Here is a 19372-nt window from a genome sequence, read left to right as displayed (position 1 = left end):
AGGAGAGGTGGTGAAAATACACAGATGAACTAAACTAAAAAGATCTTGTCACATCAGATAAGCTGATGGTGTGATCACTCACCTAGAGTCAGAAATCCTGGAGTGAGAAGTCAAGTGGGTCTTAGGAAGCATCACTATAAACAGAGCTATTGGAGATGACGGATTTCCAGCCGAGCTATTGCAAATTCTAAAAGATGATGCTGTGAAACTGCTGCACGCAGTATGCCAGCAAATTTGGAAAACACAGCAGTGGCCACAGGTTGGAAAAGATCAGCTTTCACTCCAATCCCAAAGAAGATCAGTGCCAAAGAATGTTCAAACTTCTGCACAATTGCACTCATTTTACTTGCCAGCAAGGTAATGCTCAAAATCCTTCAAGCTAGGCTTCAACAGTATGTGAACTGAGAATGTCCAGATGTACAAGCTGGATTTAGAAAAGGCAGATGAGTCAGAGATGAAATTGCCAACATCCGTTGGATCATAGAAAAAGCAAGAGAATTCCAGAAAATATCTACTTCTGCTTCATTGATTATGCTAAAGGCTTTGTGTGGATCACAACAAACTGTGGAAAATTCTGAAAGAGATGGGAATACCAGACCACCTGATCTGCTTACTGAGGAACTGGCATGCAGGTCAAGAAGAAACAGTTAGAACTGAACATGGAACAATGAACTGGTTCCAAATTGGGAAAGGAGTACATCAAAGCTGTATATTGTCACCTGCTTATTTAACTTATATGCGGATAACATTATGCAAAATGCTGGGTTGGATGAGGCTCAAGCTGGAATCAAGATTGCCAGGAAAAATATCAATAACCTCAGATATGCAGATGACACCACCCTTAAGGCAGAAAGCAAAGAGGAACTAAGGATCCTCTCAATGAAAGTGAAAGAGGAGAGTGAAAAAGCTGTCTTAATACTCAAAATTCAAAAAACTAAGATCATGGCATCCAGTCCCATCTCTTCATGTCAAAGGAAAGGGGAAACAATGGTAACAGTGAGAGACTTTATTTCCTTGGACTCCAAAATCACTGAACTGGGTGACTGCAGCCATGAAATTAAAAGATGCTTGCTCCTTGGAAGAAAAGCTGTGACAAACCTAGACAGCATGCTAAAAAGCAGACACATCACTTTGCCAACAAAGTGGTGTCTAGTCAAAGCTATGGTTTTTCCAGTAGTCATGTATGGATGTGAGGTTTGGACCATAAAGAAGGCTGAGTGCCGAAGAACTGATGCTTTTGAGCTGTGGTGTTGGAGAAGACTCTTGAGAGTCCCTCGAATAGCCAGGAGATCAAACCAGTCCATCCTAAATGAAATCAGTGCTGAATATTCATTGGAAGGACTGATGCTGAAGCTGAAACTCCAGTACTTTGGCCACCTGATGCTAAGAGCCAACTCATTGGAAAAGACCCTGATGCTGGGAAAGATTGAAGGCAGGAGAAGAAGGGGGCGACAGAGGATGAGATGGTTAGTTGGCATCATCAACTCAATGGACATGAGTTTGAGCAAGCTCTGGGAGTTGGTGATGGACAGGGAGGCCTGACGTGCTGCAGTCCATGGGGTCACAAAGAGTCGGAAACGACTCAGTGACTGAACAACATTGCGGTCTCGTGAGAGAGGAAGGCATTGTAGAATGTGTAAAGAGTCTAGAATGTGACTTCCCAAAAAGCTTTATAGAAAGCACCTTTACAGTAGTAGGCAATAGCTAAAACCCAGATCCTGCGGTCTCTATCAGAATAACACTCAGCCAAAAATAAGGGTGGACCTCTGTCTTTATGAGGAGGGCAGCATGACTTTATCCCAGTAAAGTTAGAGTGACCACTAGTCTAGAGCGAAGGAGGCAGAGCACTCAAGAAAGAAGAAGGTTAGAATCATGTGAATCATCATGAAGCTTTCTGTCTGTACTCACAAACTCCCAATTATTCCTCAGTAGCAGAGATCGTAGGATGCAGGAGACTCCAGGAGACATTCTACAAGTGAAGGAACCCAAACCCTGAGGGTAGATAAGGGATTCTGGAAGGAAGCTATCCTCACCCAAACAGGCCAGGTTCCAGTAGTTCTGTAACATCACATCCCTGGACAATTTCCACTGACCGAGGTCCAGGCATTCCCGCTCCTCTTGAAAGGTTGTTGCTGAACTACAGAGATGCCGGGCTTCTTGGCCTCCGAAGAAGAATTCTATCTGGGGCCAGAGATGAGGCTTGATCACTCAGAGCTTTTGTGTGATAGAGTTTTATTAAAGTATAAAAGAGGTAGAGAAAGCGTCTGAAATAGACATCAGAAGGGGGCAGAAAGAGTGCCCACTCACTAGTGTTGGCAAGGGAGTTAAATACCTTTTAATTAGTCATCACAAAGAATCAAAAGAATGTCTGGAGGTTGTAAAGATCTTACTAGACCCACTCCCATAATTTACACTTTAAGATAACAGGATTAGCCAGAAGGCTTTTCAGGAAAGAGAAACTGTCCTCAAGCAGGATACAGTGTTGTTGTATAATCCCTAGTACAGTTTAAACTGAGTTATGTAATTGATGAAGCCTAAGGAATGTAGACAAAAAAGTCTGTCCTTTCCTCTTCCTTGAGAATTCCAGACCCCTCTCTCCTTGGGGAACCCCAGACTTCTTATCAACCTACCTAGGAACTGACTCTCTCTCTTTTTTTTTTTTTCTTTTGGAACTGACTCTCTCACTCTTGAGTGAAGTCTATGGCCAGACCCTGGAATGTCAGCCGTCCCTGAAATGCAAAATATGTATGCCATGTGACTGTGGGAAGACTTCCTTATGTGACCCAAGATGAAAACAGCAAGTTCAGAGAACTAGTTTTTCAATGAGAAGAGTGTCTGATGTTATGCAATAATATACTTTTTTAGATAGCAATATGTGCTACCATATTTCTAACCTGAAGAAAACAGGATGACATATGATCCACAAAGCCACTTGGACTTCCCTGCTGGCTCAGACGGTAAAGAATCTGTCTACAATGCGGGTGACCTGGATTCGATCCCTAGGTTGGGAAGATCCCTGGAGAAGGAAATGGCAACCCACTCCAGTATTCTTGCCTGGAGAATCTTATGGAGAGAGGAACCTGGCAGGCTATATAGTCCATGGGGTCACGAAGAGTGGGACATGACTGAGAGACTACGATTCATTCATTCATCTGGGAGAAAAATTATTAAATGTGATCAACAGAGGCATATTTACTTTTGAGGATTTTCCTTGTGTTCCACAGGATAAATATCAGTCAAAGCAGGAATTTTTTTTAAAAGCACATTGTGAGTCAAGAATTCTAGGGTGGGGCCACAGTTTTTCATCTTGAACAAGCTTAGTTTTAACTAAATGTCTGGTTGATAAATGGCCATTGTGAATAGCACGGAGGTCAAAGAGTCATGGCCGATAGCCATGGCATCCAGTCTCATCACTTCATGGCGAATAGACGGGGGAACAATGGAAACAGTGAGAGACTTTATTGTTTGGGGCTTCAAAATCACTGCAGATGGTGACTGCAGCCATGAAATTAAAATGCTTACTCCTTGGAAGAAAAACTATGACCAACTTAGACAGCATATAAAAAAGCAGAGACATTACTTTGTCAGCAAAGGTCTGTCTAGTCAAAGCTATGTTTTTTCTAGCAGTCATATATGGATGTGAGAGTTGGACTATAAAGAAAGCTGAGTGCCAAAGAATTGATGCTTTTGAACGGTGGTGTTGGAGAAGACTCTTGGGAGTCCCCAGGACATCCAACCAGTCCATCCTAAAGGAGATCAGTCCTGAATATTCATTGGAAGGATTGATGCTGAAGCTGAAACTCCAATACCTTGGCCACCTGATGTGAAGAACGGACTCATTTGAAAAGACCCTGATGCTGGGAAAGGTTGAAGGCGGGAGGAGAAGGGGATGACAGAGGATGAGATGGTTAGATGGCATCACTGACTCAACGGACATATGGTTGAGTAAGCTCCGGGAGTTGGTGATTGTCAGATGTGCTGCAGTCCATGGGGTTGCAGAGAGTCGGACACAACTGAGCAACTGAACTGAACTGAAAAGAGCCAGGTAAGAATTCATAGTTATTATTGAACTTTATGCGCTTTACAGATTTTACAGGTTTAATAGATTAGTAAGCAGAGAAAACAATCTTTTTGCCTATTTTTGAACTATAGAACTTTCTAACAGTTTTTTATTTTTTTAACCTTGAATGAGCCATATAAATAATTTTAGATAAAAATATTGCTCTTCAAAATGGTTTGGAATATTTGATCAAATATTCAGAAAATGGTAGAGCTTGGGATTTACTTCAATGGATCTGAGCTCAATTTTATGTAAAAAGAATTAAGTCAACACAGAGACCTGACTGAGCGACTGAACTGAACTGAACACAGAGACCACTCTAATGGATGTTTTACCAGTTGAGGTAACTGGCAAAAATATCAAAAACAGAAAAAATGTCATATACTGTTAACATTTTCATGCACACAACCATACACTATTTGGGAGAAAAATTATTCATGTTTATAAAATCAGGAGTAGATTTCTGTGCTTAAATCTTATAATTTATTTGTGGCAATAATCTATATTTTTAAAATACATTACAGTGCAAGAACACAAAGACATAAAATAAATTAGAGCTCTTGGTTCTGAATCTTTTATTCCTTTGAAAATCTCTATCATGTGTGTTGAATCATATTTTAGATTTAACAGTTAAACATACATAAGTAATAACATTCTTGTAAATATTGTAGAAAACACAAAGATGTGATAAGATTTCTGTCTGGAAAATGAGCACAGAGTATATTATTAACGGAAATGATCAGACCTGGGCTTGAGTGATGAAAACCTCCATTCCCCAAAAGCAAGAACCTTACTAAACACAGGTGAGTGTTCATTTTCCAAAGCAAACAGAACTAAGAAGGTGTGGTTTGCTACATTAATTTTGTCAGCTTATACACATCCCTCACTAAATCTTTCAAAAATCCATTTTAATGACAGAAAGCAAGAACATCCCAGTTGCAGTATCACAGAAGCACCTGAACCAGAAAACGTGAGGTGTAATGGGATAAATGTTAGCAGTGATCTGAATCCTGAAAAATACCAGTTTTATGCAAAATTCTCTTCTTACATAACTTCCATGTTCTGTATCCTAAGGCTACACTTAAGAGTGAGTCCTTCCTGCCAATGTGGAGAACACTCTCTCATACATTTCTCCTTCTTTTCCCCAAACTTCCTGTGGAACTCTGGACCACTGCAGTAATTCTGTTCATAAAGGACAATTTCTTAATCCTATTCTAAATGTCTGAAGTTGCGTATACAAGTAAATTCATCACTAATTTCCCCTACTTCTCTAAGATCCCAAGACTGAACCACATGCCAATGGGAATCTCAGAACCTATGCCTCCCCATGTTTATTTCTCACAAAGGGAATATTTTCACTAGTTGAAAGTCACTAATTCAGGTTGAGAATTCATCATGCTCTATAGAAAGCCAGAATTCATCATGCTCCCTACAGACAAGGGAGACAAGGTTCTGGGACACAAGGGAGAAGTGGTCTAAAGAGCCGGTCCTCACTATGGTAAGAAAAGGAAAAAATAAGAAGTTGATAACAAACGCCCCAGGCAGAAAAATTAGAAGCCGAGAACTAAAGGTTTGCAGGTTCCCTCAGTCCAGGCATTTCAGGAGGAAAAGCAGACACAGACCCAGAACCAGGACAGGACATGTACCTGAGAAGCTGCCGTCTCCTCCTCTTCTTCCTCCTGCTCTGCGTCTTCTCTGGGGATGTTATGCAGCGAACGTATCTCTGCATCTTGAGAAAATACCTTCAAAGGCATCCGCACAGCTCTTAAACCTGCAACTACTTCACCACTACAGACAGAAGGACCTTGAAAAGCTGAAAAGACTCACCTCTCCTGTCCTCTGTCTCAGGAGAGATTCAGGAACAATCACTTCCTACCTGGAGACCAGTCTGTGAACTAATTTCTTGATTGTTCTCTCCCCATAGAGAGCTCCTAACCCTCTGCTCACACAGATGATGTGAGTTGACTTCCCGGTCCAAATCCAGCTAGACCAACCCTGCGGCCTCTTCTTGGACTGAAACCGGGCCTCAGGTCTCACAAATGCACCAGGAGCCGCGTCCTTATCCCGGGCCTCCCCTTAGAATCCCCTGGAGCACTTCCTACACACCACACTGATGCTCCCACAGGACCGAGAGCACTCTGTGGGGAGGGCACCGGGGAGGCTATCCCTTAACACTGGTCATGTGATATTGATAGCAAACCAGGTTGAAACCACTTAAAAGATTCTTTCTGAACCACTTCAGTGAATATGAGCCCCTCGAGGTCAGGTCCCCACCCTAAGAAGTTATGAATCTGCAGGTCTGAAGTGGGGCCATGAAATGAGTCTTTAGTAAATTCTGTTTGTTCTGATGCTTCTCCCCCAAGACCCACACTCAGGAGCCCTGAGCTTCAGCCCTCACTCTCAGCACAGCTGAGACCTCTCAGGAGAGGAGGGTTTAGGGCAGGAATTTCTTAGGTCAAGGTTAGGACCAAGCAGAGAAAGTTCCAGTACTTGGTGTTCAGGCCTTTATAAGACACCCTGGGTGAAGTGCTGTGGGCTCCCCAGGCTGAGTGTGGATGGGTCTATTCAAACCAAGGGGAGCAGGAATCTGGTGAGCACTGTGAGGGTGGCATTGAAGTGGGGAGCCTGTGAAGTAGAACCTGGGGTTCAGCAAGACTGCTGATCACAAGGTGGGTGGTTGTCTAGAGCAGGTGCTCACAGGACTGGCTGGTGTGAGTTCAAGGACCTGCAGATGCTGCTCCCCAGACAGATGCTGAGGCAGCAACAGCATGGAGCAGTTCAGGGGAGCACTCAACAGTACTCTGTATAATCCTTATTGGAACCATCACAATGTCCCAGCAGTTACAGAGAGGAGGGGAAAGTACAAAGGAGAAATGATGGGAAATATCCAATTATTTGAGGCGTAAAGGCAGTAAGGAAACTAATTGTTACAGATATCATCCCTCTGTGCTAACAAAGAGTTTATTGTTAGGTATTCTTCCCTGCAACCTTAAATCGGTAGGTTGACACTTCATTCATTACATTCCGGCTTTATCACAAGAAACCATCAGTTTTATTAACATGTACTATCACACATAGAAAGAATAAAACCTTTTCCAATCCACTGTGTAACTGATTAAATACAGATTACAAGCATAAACAACGATATTCATTCCTCTGATACAATGATCTCAGAACTGTGATTTCTACGGTTACAAAATGGAGGCTAATCATTTACAAATGAAACAAGATGTACACTAATTACATGACTTTTCTGAGAAGGGTTTCCATACATTTCTAGGGTATCAGAGGTATCTTTATTTGAAACATGTCAACTAATATTCATGACATCTGTTGATATTATAAAGCTACATCAAGAGTTCAGTGAACTGTCAGTGTATTTTCCTTAAAATGCAAGTGACATAACTATTGAAAATGTGCATCTTACTTTAATATGTGGAATTACTCCCTGGACACTTACTTCATGGTGACCTATAGGGATGTTTGACAAGAATGACTAACACCTCCATTTAAATGTTCAGTGTACATGCTACATCACTGTGTCCTTAATCTCCTAATGGAGAATAAATATAAATGACTTCTCTCTAGGATAGATGGCCTTCTCTCATCTTTGAGTAGCAATCATCAAAAATGTAACTTTGCATACACACTAAAAATGAAGCATAGCAGCATGGAGTAACTTGAGAGTTCAATAACATATCTTGGTTTTCAAATAATCACAAATCGTGTCAATATAAGCAAAGATATATTGCTAATAATTGTACATTTCTAAATACCAACCCTTCATCTTGTGATCCATACTAACATATCAATTTTCTATGTTTTAACTATGGATTACTATCTACAATACTTCTCCTGAAGAGAACTTCAAAAAACAGGATTGATGAAATGCTTTCTAGTGTGCAGGCTTCCCTGAAAGCTCAGTTGGTAAAGAATCCACCTCCCACTCCAGTATTCTGGCCTGGAGAATTCCGTGGACACAGTCCCTGGGGTTGCAGAGTTGGACACAACTGAGCAACTTTCACTTTTTCTAGTGTGCAATATCTGGTATTTATTTAGATTTAACTTTCTTTAAATACTTTTCTACATTGTTTTATGTCATTTCTTATCTTTCTTAAATAAGCCGTCCTGTATTTTCTGAAGTGTATGTTTAGGACAAACCTCTTCCATCACTTATTTTATTACTAGAGTTTCTCTCCAGTACGTGCTTTCTGATGTTTAGTAAGGTGAGAGCTCTGGTTAAAGCCTTTGCCACTTTCCTTACATTTATAAGGTTTTTCTTCCAGTATGAATTCTCTGATGTTGAGTAAGATGTGAGTTCTTGATAAAGGCTTTCCACATTCTTTACATTTGTAAGGTTTCTCTCCGTTATGAATTCGCTGGTGTTGAATAAGACTTGAGTGGTGACCGAAGGCTTTTCCACATTCTTTACATTTATAAGGTTTCTCTGCAGTATGAATTCTCTGATGGTAAGTAAGACCTGAGTGCTTGCTAAAGTCTTTGCCACAATCCTTACATTTATAAGCCCTCTCCCCAGTATGAATTCACTGGCGTTGAGTAAGAGTTGAGTTCTGACTAAAGGATTTCCCACATTCTGTACATTTATAAGGTTTCTCTCCAGTATGAATTCTCTGATGGTAAGTAGGAGCTGAGCACTGGTTAAATTCTTTGCCACAATCCTTACATTTATAAGGCTTCTCTCCAGTATGAATTCGCTGGTGTTTAGTAAGAGTTGAGTAGTGACTGAAGGCTTTTCTACATTCTTTACATTTATAAGATTTCTCTCCAGTATGGATTACTTGCTGTTTAGTAAGACATGAGTGCTGTCTAAATGCTTTGCCACAATCCTTACATTTATAAGGCTTGTCTCCAGTATGAATTTTCTGATGGTAAGTGAGACCTGAGCACTGGTTAAATTCTTTGCCACAATCCTTACATTTATAAGGATTACATTTATAAGAGAATTTATTCATTCTCTCCAGTATGAATTCTCTGGTGCTGAGTAAGATTTGACTTCTGATTAAAGGCTTTGCCACACTTTTTACATTTATATGTACCTATAAAAGGTTTCCATCTTGAATGAATTTTCCTGTGTCTACTTAGACTGGATGAGTTAGTAAAGGCTTTCTCACATTTCTTACACTTGTAACTTTTCTGCGGATCCTGAATATTCTGCTGTTGAGTAAGATTTGAAGACTGATTAGAACTATCACTATATTCACAATTATAAGTCTTCTCTCCTGTATGTGTACTCTTCTTTAGTGGAAGACCTGATGCTTGATAAAAGATATTCCTACATGTACTATTTTTAGAATCCTTGTCTGAAGATTGAGGTCCCTGATGTTTCATAGGGTTAGAGTCTTGTTCAATTTTAGATCCAGTTTCATTGCATGAATAGCTTCTCACTCCATCGTAAATATTCTTGTAATTATTGGGGGTAGAGCTCTTACTTAAGGCCTGATTCGTGTTGTTACATGTGAGAAGTTGTTCCATATTAACCATATCATGATGCGTATTGAACAATGATGGTGGGATTAACACTTTCCCATTATTATCAACATTACACACTTTGGAACAGAGAGAAACTGTCTGTTGGTGGAAGAATAATGACCCCTTGCTCACAGATCCCTCAAATTGATTATATTGTGAGTTTTCCCCATCATTTTTAAATTTCTGGTTTTCAGACGTGCTTGAATGTGTGTGTAATTGAAGCCTGTGTTCAGAGTGGTTTGAATGAGTATTTGCAGTAGAGACTGGATGACTTTCCAGATTTTCCACATTTCCCTTCAGAGAACGTGTATGTTTCAAAAAATGATAACCCCATAGCTCGGGAGAGAGAGACAAAGGGAAGAAGGAAGAGGCCTTTGGCTCCTCTTTTTATCTGTTTCTCTGCCCCGGGTCTGTCTTATGTAAATCTTATGTAAACAAAGAAAAAAAATTGTTTGTTTTACCTGAGGTTCTCACTCCAGTCCTCAGACCTTCCTTTGTTCTATTTTCGCGGGCTTTCCCTTCCAGGTCTTTTAGCCACCTCCATTTTGGACTCTTTTTCCCTACTCTAAATACCTAACATTGTGTTTTAACTAGTAAGTCTTAGCATCACAGAGGACAGTATCTCTTAGTTTTCTTTTTATTTCTGAGCATTTTCTGAAAAATTCTCGATCACTGAGCTTATTCAATATATAAGGGCATTTTCTAACTCCTAAAGAGCTGAAATTGCATCCCCATGTAAACTCATCATGGCATTTCCCCTAGTTCCCTAAGATCCCAACACCGAACCACATCCCAATAGGAATCTCGGATACCAGTGTCTCTCCGTGTTTCTCTCTCACAAAGGGAATATATTCACCAGTTGAAAGTCGCTAATTCATGTTGAGAATTCATCATGCTCCATAGAAAGCCAGGATACAGACAAGGGAGACAAGATTCTGGGACACAAGGGAGAAGTGGTCTAAAGAGCCAGGCTTCACTATGATAACAAAAAAAGGAAAAAAATAAAGAACTTGATAACAAACACCCAGGCAGAAAAGTTAGAAGCAGAGAACTAAAGGTTTGCAAGTTCTCAGTCCAGGCATTTCAGGAAGAAAAGCAGACACAGCCCCACACCCGGGACAGGACACGTACCTGAGAAGCTGACATTTCCTCCTTCCTCCTGCTCTGCGTCTTCTCTGGGGATGTTACGTCACAAACTCACATCTGCATCTTGAGAAAATACCTTCAAAGACATCCATGCAGCTCTTTAACCTGCAACTGCTGCAGGGAAAGAGAAGAAAAAGTTTTCCTGTTTCCCTCACCCTTTTCTGAGCTCCTTCTCGACTTTCTGTGTTCCCAATCTGTAGTGGGGAATCAAGACTAACCTGATAATGCTAATCACATCCTGGTGCTCTACACTATTTGCAGATCGTCTGGGCTAGTTCTTCTCCTTCCTTTTCAAGTTACAGAGAACAGTTCACGAGAGACAGTGGACCCTGCTTCTCTACTACCTGACCCACCCTAGGAAGGTTGTGAAAGAAATGTAAGAGGAAGACCCGCATTCAGAGCCCTGAGGGGAAACCTCACACCTGAGACCTCAGGAAGGGAGGGTTTAGGGAGGGAACTTCTAGAAGCAAAGAAGGTCAACCTGATTCCCTGGGGAGGGGCTCTTTCTAGGATGGGTGTGGTGGTCCAGAGCCTGCCTGTACCCTTGGGGTCTGGGAGGGGAGAGGTGAGTGAGTGGTGGGAATCACCTGGGGGTCTTGGGTTCCTGCCAGGCTTTACTTGCAGAATTCTTCCCAAAGGTCTCCCCTGTCCTTAGTTTTTTTCACCCCCCTCTGCAGCCTGGGGACACAGGTTTTCACGAAATGATTTGCTTTGTGACCACCTCTCTGCAGGCGTGGCACCTGCAACTTCAGAGACCAGGAGCCTGGAGGCATTTCCATCCCCAATTTCTTGGAGAGGAAACCAGGGGCAGCAGGAGGCCTGGCGAGATGCAGTCCAGGGCGACTGAGCGACTGAACTGAACTGAAGTGAGCAGGACACGCTAGGTTCACAGTGCGTTTGGGCGGAGCCAAACGCCACTGAAAATGATGCCCTGAATGCTATCTGATGACCAACCAAGGAAGTAATGTTCGGTGTTCTGATAAGTTGCATTAAACATGATTTAACACCTGAGAATGTTGTTGCTCTACTTCCTGTGTGTGTTTTTCTAGGTTTTATGAATCAACTGCTCCAGTTCATTGTCTCCTCCATTTAGAGAGCTCTATTTTCCCACATCTTTAAAGCATAATGACCAAGGAAAAATTAAAGATAGAAGCATATTCATCTTTCTCATATTATATATTCTAAAAAATATTCAGTCTGCATTCACCAATACCAAGTTTGTAGAAGATTTATTTCACAGTAGAATTCAGAATAAAGTATAGACATTTCCCATATACCTCTTGTTCCCACATGTGGACAATCTCCCTACTTAGCTTTCCCCACCAGACTGAGCATTTGTTACCACTGATGAATCTACATGGGCAGTAAATAGATCAACTCTCTAGTCTACCCCTGTGTTCCTCTTTTAGGAATGTGCACTCCATACCTCTAGATAAATGTTTAGTAACATGTGTCCATCATGACAGTTTAACACAAATTATTTCATGGTCTGGAAAGTTCTCTAGACTGAGGATATTCATAGTCCCTCCTTCGAAACCCACAGTAATCATGGACCTTTTCAATCTCTTCTATATTTCTTACTAGATTCCCAGGTGACTGAGTGGTAAGGAATCTCCCTGCCGATGCAGGACATCCAGGTGATGCAGGTTCAACCCTTGGGTCACGAATATCCCCTGGAGGAAGAGATGGCAACCCACTCCAGTATCCTTTCCTGGGAAATCTATGGACAGAGGTGAGCCTGGCAGGCTACAGCCCCTGGGATCACAGATACTCAGACACAACTGAGCACATATGAACATTTACCTATACCAAAAAGCCATATTGTAAAAATCCTACTTTTTGTAGCATTTTCAAATGGGCTTCTTTCACTTGGTAATGAAGGAGGAAACAGAGAGAGCTGGACTCTGTCTTAGGCCAGGCTGTGAGCATTAGGCTACACGCACGGTCACCCTCCCAGTGGACTCTTTACTTTGCGCCCCGGTGTCTGTAGAAATGGCACACCAAAGGAAAATCAGATCCCCCCCCGCCCCACCACCCCCCCCTGCCCCAAAAGCCTCAGTACTTGTACTAGGACTCTGTTGCCTAAAACAATATGTTAATTATCTCTGTAACAGAAGAAAGTGGTAAATTCCATTCTGTTTATTGGGATATGACCACAGGACTGTTGATAAATATCCACTGTTTATTTAGTCATGTGACACATGAATCATGGGTTAACTTTGATCCTATCTCTCTTTTACCTTCTCCAGACTAGTTTCAAGGAATTTGGGGAGCTGGGTTTGAGCAAGTACACTTAGGGTATATAAAGTTTTCACAAAAACTGTTCGGGGTCCTTGGCTAAGAGGAGACTCTGCCTTGGCCCCACCGGTATAATAAACTGCACTCCACTGCACTGCATTGTCCTTCTGAGTCAGTTTGTTTTCCAGAACACATGGCTACAGCCATAAAATGTATGGAATGTATTTTATGCCTTGAAAGCTTAACATGCAAAAGCTTAAGAACTACCTCTGCGCCTATATTCCTGCTCAGTAAATAAGTTCATCAATACCATATTTTAAATTCCATACATATCTGTTAAGGCAATATTTGCACAAATATAGAGATCAGACATGGACACAGCAGGAGAAGAAGAGGGGGACCAATTGAAAGGGTACAACTGACATATATACACCACCATGAGGAAAACGTTGGAGAAGACTCCTGAGAGTCCCTTGGACTGCAGGGTGATCCAACCAGTCCATCCGAAAGGAAATCAGTCTTGATATTCATTGGAAGGACTGATGTTGAAGCTGAAACTTCAATACTTTGGCAATCTGATGTGAAGAACTGACTCATTTGAAGAGAGCTTGACTCTGGGACAGATTGAAAGGGGGAGGAGAAGGGGCCGACAGAGGATGAGGTGGTTGGATGGCATCACTGACTCAGTGGACATGAGTTTGGGCAAGCTCCAGGAGTTGGTAATGGACAGGGAGACCTGGCGTGCAGCACTCCATGGGGTCGGAAAGAGTCAGACACGACTGAGCAACTGAATTGAACTGATGATTAAAATAGGTAGCTGGTGGGAAGCTGCTGTTTACCACAGGGAGCGCAGCTTGGTGCTCTGTGCTGAGGAGAGGGGTGAAACGGAGACCACGGGAGGGAGGGCCAAGAGGGAGAAGATTTACGTATACTTCCGGCTGATTGATGATATCATACAGCACAAACTAGCACAACATTGTAAAGCAATTATATTCCAATAAATAAATAAATATATATATATGTCTCAAAAGGAAAAAAAGCTAAACAGACTGGTCACCCGGTGGTGGAGAATCCATCTGAGACTGCAAGGGACAAGGGCTTCATGCCTGGTCCAGGAATACTCCACTTGCTGTGGGGAGACTAAGCCTGTGCCCCACAGCTGCTGAGGCTGGGCGGGGCAGCTTGCTCTTTTCCATGGGAAGGAGGCAAAAGAAAGATGCTCACCACCGCTAAAGAATAAGAAATGCAGAACCAAGCTACAGGGATGTATCAAGGCATGCCAGCCAGAAGAACAATGAGCAAAAAGCCCACTAAGAATATCATAAACGCTGAAGGGGCTTGGAGATCAGGGAACCTCCTACATTGCTGGAGGGAATGTAAGCTGGTGCAGTCACCTGGGTGGACCGTGTGGAAGTTCCTTAAAAAACATAACCTCCTGACATTTAAGGAAATGAATTCCATGAAAAGTAGATTAATCAACAAATTGACAAGTTTTATAGTTTCTAATAAATCATCTGCAATTCTGAAATGACCAGCTTTGACCTAGCATTTTTAAATTCTCTAAGTTAAACATGTAAGAGTACACATACACTGACATATTCTTTCTTGGGTTTCTCACTGCTAACATGTTTACTTCAGATATTTATATCTTGTATTTAATGTGTTATATAAATCATATTATGTATATATCTTCAGATATTTATATATTGCATTCAAAGTATGTGAAAGCCATGAGAAAACAGCTCCTTTAAGCCTTACAAGACACATGTGCTAAGAATGATACAGGGTAAGATTTTATAAATCTTGGTTCAGAATTTTCCCATCATGGCTGTTGATTATTCTTTTTGTGACTTTGTTAAACTTACATTTGCTTAAATGAGCCCCTGAAAAGTTTTAACTAACAGGAGAACAAAGGACAATTGCAGCAGGTGAGTTTATGACTCTAGGTCCTCAGAGAATTCACAGCAAGCCTTGAGGGCCCCTGAGGAAGGTCAAGGCTAGAACCAGGCAGAGAAACTTCCAGTACTTGAGGTTCAGACGTGACCCTGGGTGAAGTGCTGTGGGTCCCACAGGCTGAGTGTGGAGGGGTCCATTCAAAGAAAGTCGAGCAAGATTCTGGTGAGCTCTGAGGGTATCACTGAAGGGGAGCCTGTGCAGTAGACCCTGGGGTTCAGCAAGACTGCTGGTCCCAAGGAAGGGGTCATCTAGTGCAGGTGCTCACAGGACTGGCTGGTGTGAGTTCAAGGACCTGCAGGCTGCCTGCTCCCCAGACAGATGCTGAGGCAGCAACAGCATGGAGCAGTTCAGGGGAGCTCTCAACAGTACTCTGTATGATCCTTCTTATTAGAACCACCACGATGTCCAAGTAGATAAAAATGAAAGAGGAGATACAACGTAGAAATGGTGGGTAACATATGAAGTTATGAGAGGTTTAATGGCAGTAAGGAACTAATTTCTACAGATGTCATCCCCCTGTGCTTCAAATAGTTTATCATTACGTTACCTTTCCTGCAACCTTAAATAGGTGGGAGACGTTAATGCTGGTGGTGTGTTAACCCTTCATTCATTCCACATCAATTGCCACACTGAAAAACCATTCACTTTTATTAAGATACATTAATTTTGCACAGGTGGAACAAAACCTTTTACAATTGTTGTTTGATCCTTGATTAAAATACACATTACAAGCTTCTAAAAACTGTCCTGTTTCTTTGATGAAATGATCTGAGAATGTGATTGATATGGTTTACAAAATGGAGGCTAATTTAGCAAACATGGATGGACATTAATTATATTAATATGACTTTTCCAGAGTTTTCTACACTTACATCAGATAGAGGAGGTGTCTTTACTTCAACCCTGCCAGATAATATGCATGATTTCTCTATGTTGCTGTTATAAAAATACCTTCGATTTTCATGAACTATCCTTGTTTTATGCTTAAAAAGCAAGTAACATAATTATTGAAAACTTAGAGCAAACTTCTGTCTTACTTTGAATTATTCCCTGATCACTTACATCATGGTGACCACAGAGGTGTTTGACATCAGTGAGAAATACCTCCATTCAAGGTTTAGTGTGTATATAACATGACTGTGTTCTTAATCTTATAAATTGGAGAATAAATGTAAATGATTCCCACTTCATATAGAAGGGCTTCTCTTACCATTGCGCAACAACCATCAAAAACATAAGTTCATATATACAGTAGAAACAAATCACAGCATGTAGTAATTTGAGAGTTGAAATACATTCCTTTTCGTTCCTTAATAATCTCAAATAACATTAACATAAACAAGGATACATTAATAATAATTATACCTCTGCAAATATCCACCCCTTCATCTTGTGATCCATACTAACATATCAATTTTGTATGTGTTTTACTTATGGAATACTTGCTACAGTGTTTCTGCTTTGAGTAATTCAACAAAAGTGGTACTAATGAAATGCTTTCTAGTATGAATTCTCTGGTACTGAGTTACGTTTGATTAAGCAGTTTTCTACATTTTTCTATTTCATTCATGTACCTTTCCAAAGAAAACTCTGGTTTTTTTCAAAATTGTATATTTAGGACCAAATTTTTTTTTTATCACTGATTCATTTCTAGGGTTTCTCTGCAGTATGTATTCTCTGATTGTGAGTGAGGTGATGGCTGTGATGAAACTCTCGGCCACATTCCTTACATTTCTAACATTTCTCTGCAGTATGAACTCTCTGATGTCGAGAAAGACCTGAATTGTGGGAAAAGGATTTGCCACAGTCTGTACATTTATAAGGCCTTTCCCCGGTATGGATTCGCTGATGTTGAGTTAAATTTGAAGTGTGCTTAAAAGCCTTGCCACATGCTGTACATTTATAAGGTCTTTCCCCGGTATGGATTCGCTGATGTTGAGTTAAATTTGAACTGTGCTTAAAAGCCTTGCCACATGCTGTACATTTATAAGTTCTCTCCCCAGTATGGATTCGTTGATGTCGAGTAAGAAGTGAATAACGGATAAAGGCTTTGCCACATGCTGTACATTTATAAGGTCTCTCCCCAGTATGGATTCGGTGATGTTGAGTTAAATTTGAACTGTGCTTAAAAGCCTTGCCACATGCTGTACATTTATAAGGTCTCTCCCCAGTATGGATTCGTTGATGTCGAGTAAGAAGTGAATAACGGATAAAGGCTTTGCAACATGCTGTACATTTATAAGGTGTCTCCCCAGAATGTATTCGTTGATGTCGAGTAAGAAGTGAAAAATGGATAAAGGCTTTGCCACACTCTGTACATTTATAAGGTCTCTCCCTAGTGTGAATTTGCTGATGTTGAGTAACACATGAACAGCAGATAAAGACTTTCTCACATTCTGTACATTTGTATAGTTTCTTCCCAGCATGGATTCGCAGATGTTCAGTTAAATAGGAACTCTGATTAAAGGTTTGCCCACATGCTGAACATTTGAAATATTTTCTTCCTGTATGAATTTTCCTATGTCTACTTCGATTTGGTGAGTTACTAAAGACTTTTCCACATGTATTACACTTGCAATGTTTCTGCTTAGTCTGAATATTCTGCTGTTGAATAAGTTTTGGAGACTGGTTAAAAACTTTACCATAATCATAACAATTATAAGTCTTCTGTCCAACATCCATATTCTTATAAGTATTAATAGTAAGATTTGAGCTTTGATAAAATATATTCCTACACTTATGATGTTTAGAATTGTTGTCTGAAAATTGATGTCCCTGTTGTTTCATGAGATATGAGTCTTGGTCAACATTATGCCCAGTTTCATTGCATGAAGAGCTTCTCATTCTATCAGGTATACTCTTGTATTTGTTGGCGGTAGAGCTCCTGCTTACGGCATTCCTCATTTTGTTACACTTGTAAAGTTGTTCCGCACTAATTATACCTCCATATGTATTGACCAATGATGGTTGAATAAGGTCTCTCCCATTATTTTCAACATTACAGATTTTGCAACAAGGAGAAAATAGTTGCTGGTTGAAGAAGAATAAACCCTTGTTAAACGATCCCTCAAATTGATTGTATTGGGGATTTTCCCCCTCATTTTTAACTTTCTCGTTTCCAGACATGTTTGAATGTATATTTAATACACACCTATGCTCAGAGTATAGGTTTGAATGAGTATTTGCAGTAGAGACTAGATGACTTTCCAAATTTTCCTCATTTCCCTTCAGAGAAGATGTATGTTTCAAGAGATGATGTGGATTTTTCCTGACAAATATACAGTTATCTGCAGATGTTGATGACTGAAAGTGGTCACCTGAAATTGGTTTTTCCTTATTTGATTCACATCCTTGATTTCTTTTGATGGGAATGTTTACTTTATGGGAAACAGAACCAACTTGGTTGTGTCCATCATAACATGCTCTCCGCTCTTTATATGCCCTCATAGATTCCCAGTCGTTGGTTAAATGTAAATTTGCAAGGTGAAATCTTTCATATATTCCTAGCTTTGCTGTTGGGAGGAAATCTTCTAAGCCTGGCTTTTGGGTCCTCAAACCCTGGGTGTCGTGAGAAGACACAGCTGAAAGATACCAAATGATAAGTTATTTTACTTACTATTCTTGGGGAATATAGTTTACAATTTACATAAAATTGGCATACACTTGGCTAGATTAAGCCTGAAACCGAGATAGAAGGAGTCAAGATGGCAGAGGATTCGGAAGACGTGGAGTTCATCCCTCTCCACAAAAGCATCAAGAATACATCTTGAAGTGGAAAACTTCTCACAGAGCCCTGAGGAACACGGGCAGAGGAACTTGGACACCTAAAAGGACAAGAAAGAGTCCTGCTGAGCCAGGTAGGACAAGGGAGAGATGGAGGAAAGGGAAGAGGAAAAGAAGCCGGATGGGACCTGCAAAACCCTGGGGGGATCTGAAGAGAGGAGAGGTCTCCACATCCAGGGAAGCCCCTCACTGAGGGGAGCTCAGTAGGGACAGAAGGGGAGCCTCGTTCTCTGTGGGAATAGAACACAGCAACCAGCGTGCAGGACAGAGTGAGACGTGCACGCAGGATATTGACCCCTGCCGTGCCCACCCAGACTGAGAGGGTGTCCTCCGCTGCAGACAAGGGCTGGGTGCTGGAACGCGGGGTTTGGAGAGCAGAACCAGGCAGAGGACTGCGGTTGGCCATGAGGAGACATCCTGAGTGGATGGGGGGGAGGGAGGAGCTCTGCATATGGGATGCTTGTGGAAGAAGCCTGAACCCCTAGGAAAGCAGAGTGGCGTTGTTGAGTGATGCCTGAAGGGAAGAACCTCCTTGCAGCCTCTCTGCCCCTGTGCCTGTCCCTGCCTCTCCAGGCACTAGGAATGGCTCCCACCTAGGTGGGTGATCTCACGACCCCGACAGCTGCTTCCTCCTCCCCAGCCACCTCCCCACCAGGGTAGGCTCATGGGCTCCAGGGGCGCCTTCAGAGCACACGCCTG

At 41.5% G+C, this 19372-nt stretch overlaps 2 protein-coding genes across 3 annotated transcripts in view; one reads left to right on the top strand and one right to left on the bottom strand.

The window, feature by feature from the left end:
• LOC122692446 (thymosin beta-4-like) overlaps positions 1-19372 on the top strand; it is a 22327-nt gene extending 2955 nt beyond the window's left edge. The window contains exons 2-4 of one of the 2 annotated variants that reach the window (XR_006340658.1): positions 3753-3759; positions 11055-11058; positions 19361-19372. The gene's annotated coding sequence lies outside the window, so the exon portion shown is untranslated. Of the gene's footprint in view, positions 1-3752; positions 3760-6898; positions 6909-11054; positions 11059-19360 lie in introns of those variants that run through there. The other variant, XR_006340659.1, reaches the window with a different exon arrangement.
• On the bottom strand, positions 5438-17572 carry LOC122692813 (zinc finger protein 420-like). The gene is given in 3 exon segments (XM_043900636.1): positions 5438-5553; positions 8400-8862; positions 16649-17572. Coding segments are annotated over 3 exon segments (1503 nt in total).

The sequence above is a fragment of the Cervus elaphus genome, chromosome 4 (genome assembly GCF_910594005.1).
Source record: "Cervus elaphus chromosome 4, mCerEla1.1, whole genome shotgun sequence".
Classification (NCBI taxonomy): domain Eukaryota; kingdom Metazoa; phylum Chordata; class Mammalia; order Artiodactyla; family Cervidae; genus Cervus; species Cervus elaphus.
Note: the sequence above shows the minus strand (reverse complement) of the source record. Positions and strands in the feature narration are given on the sequence as shown.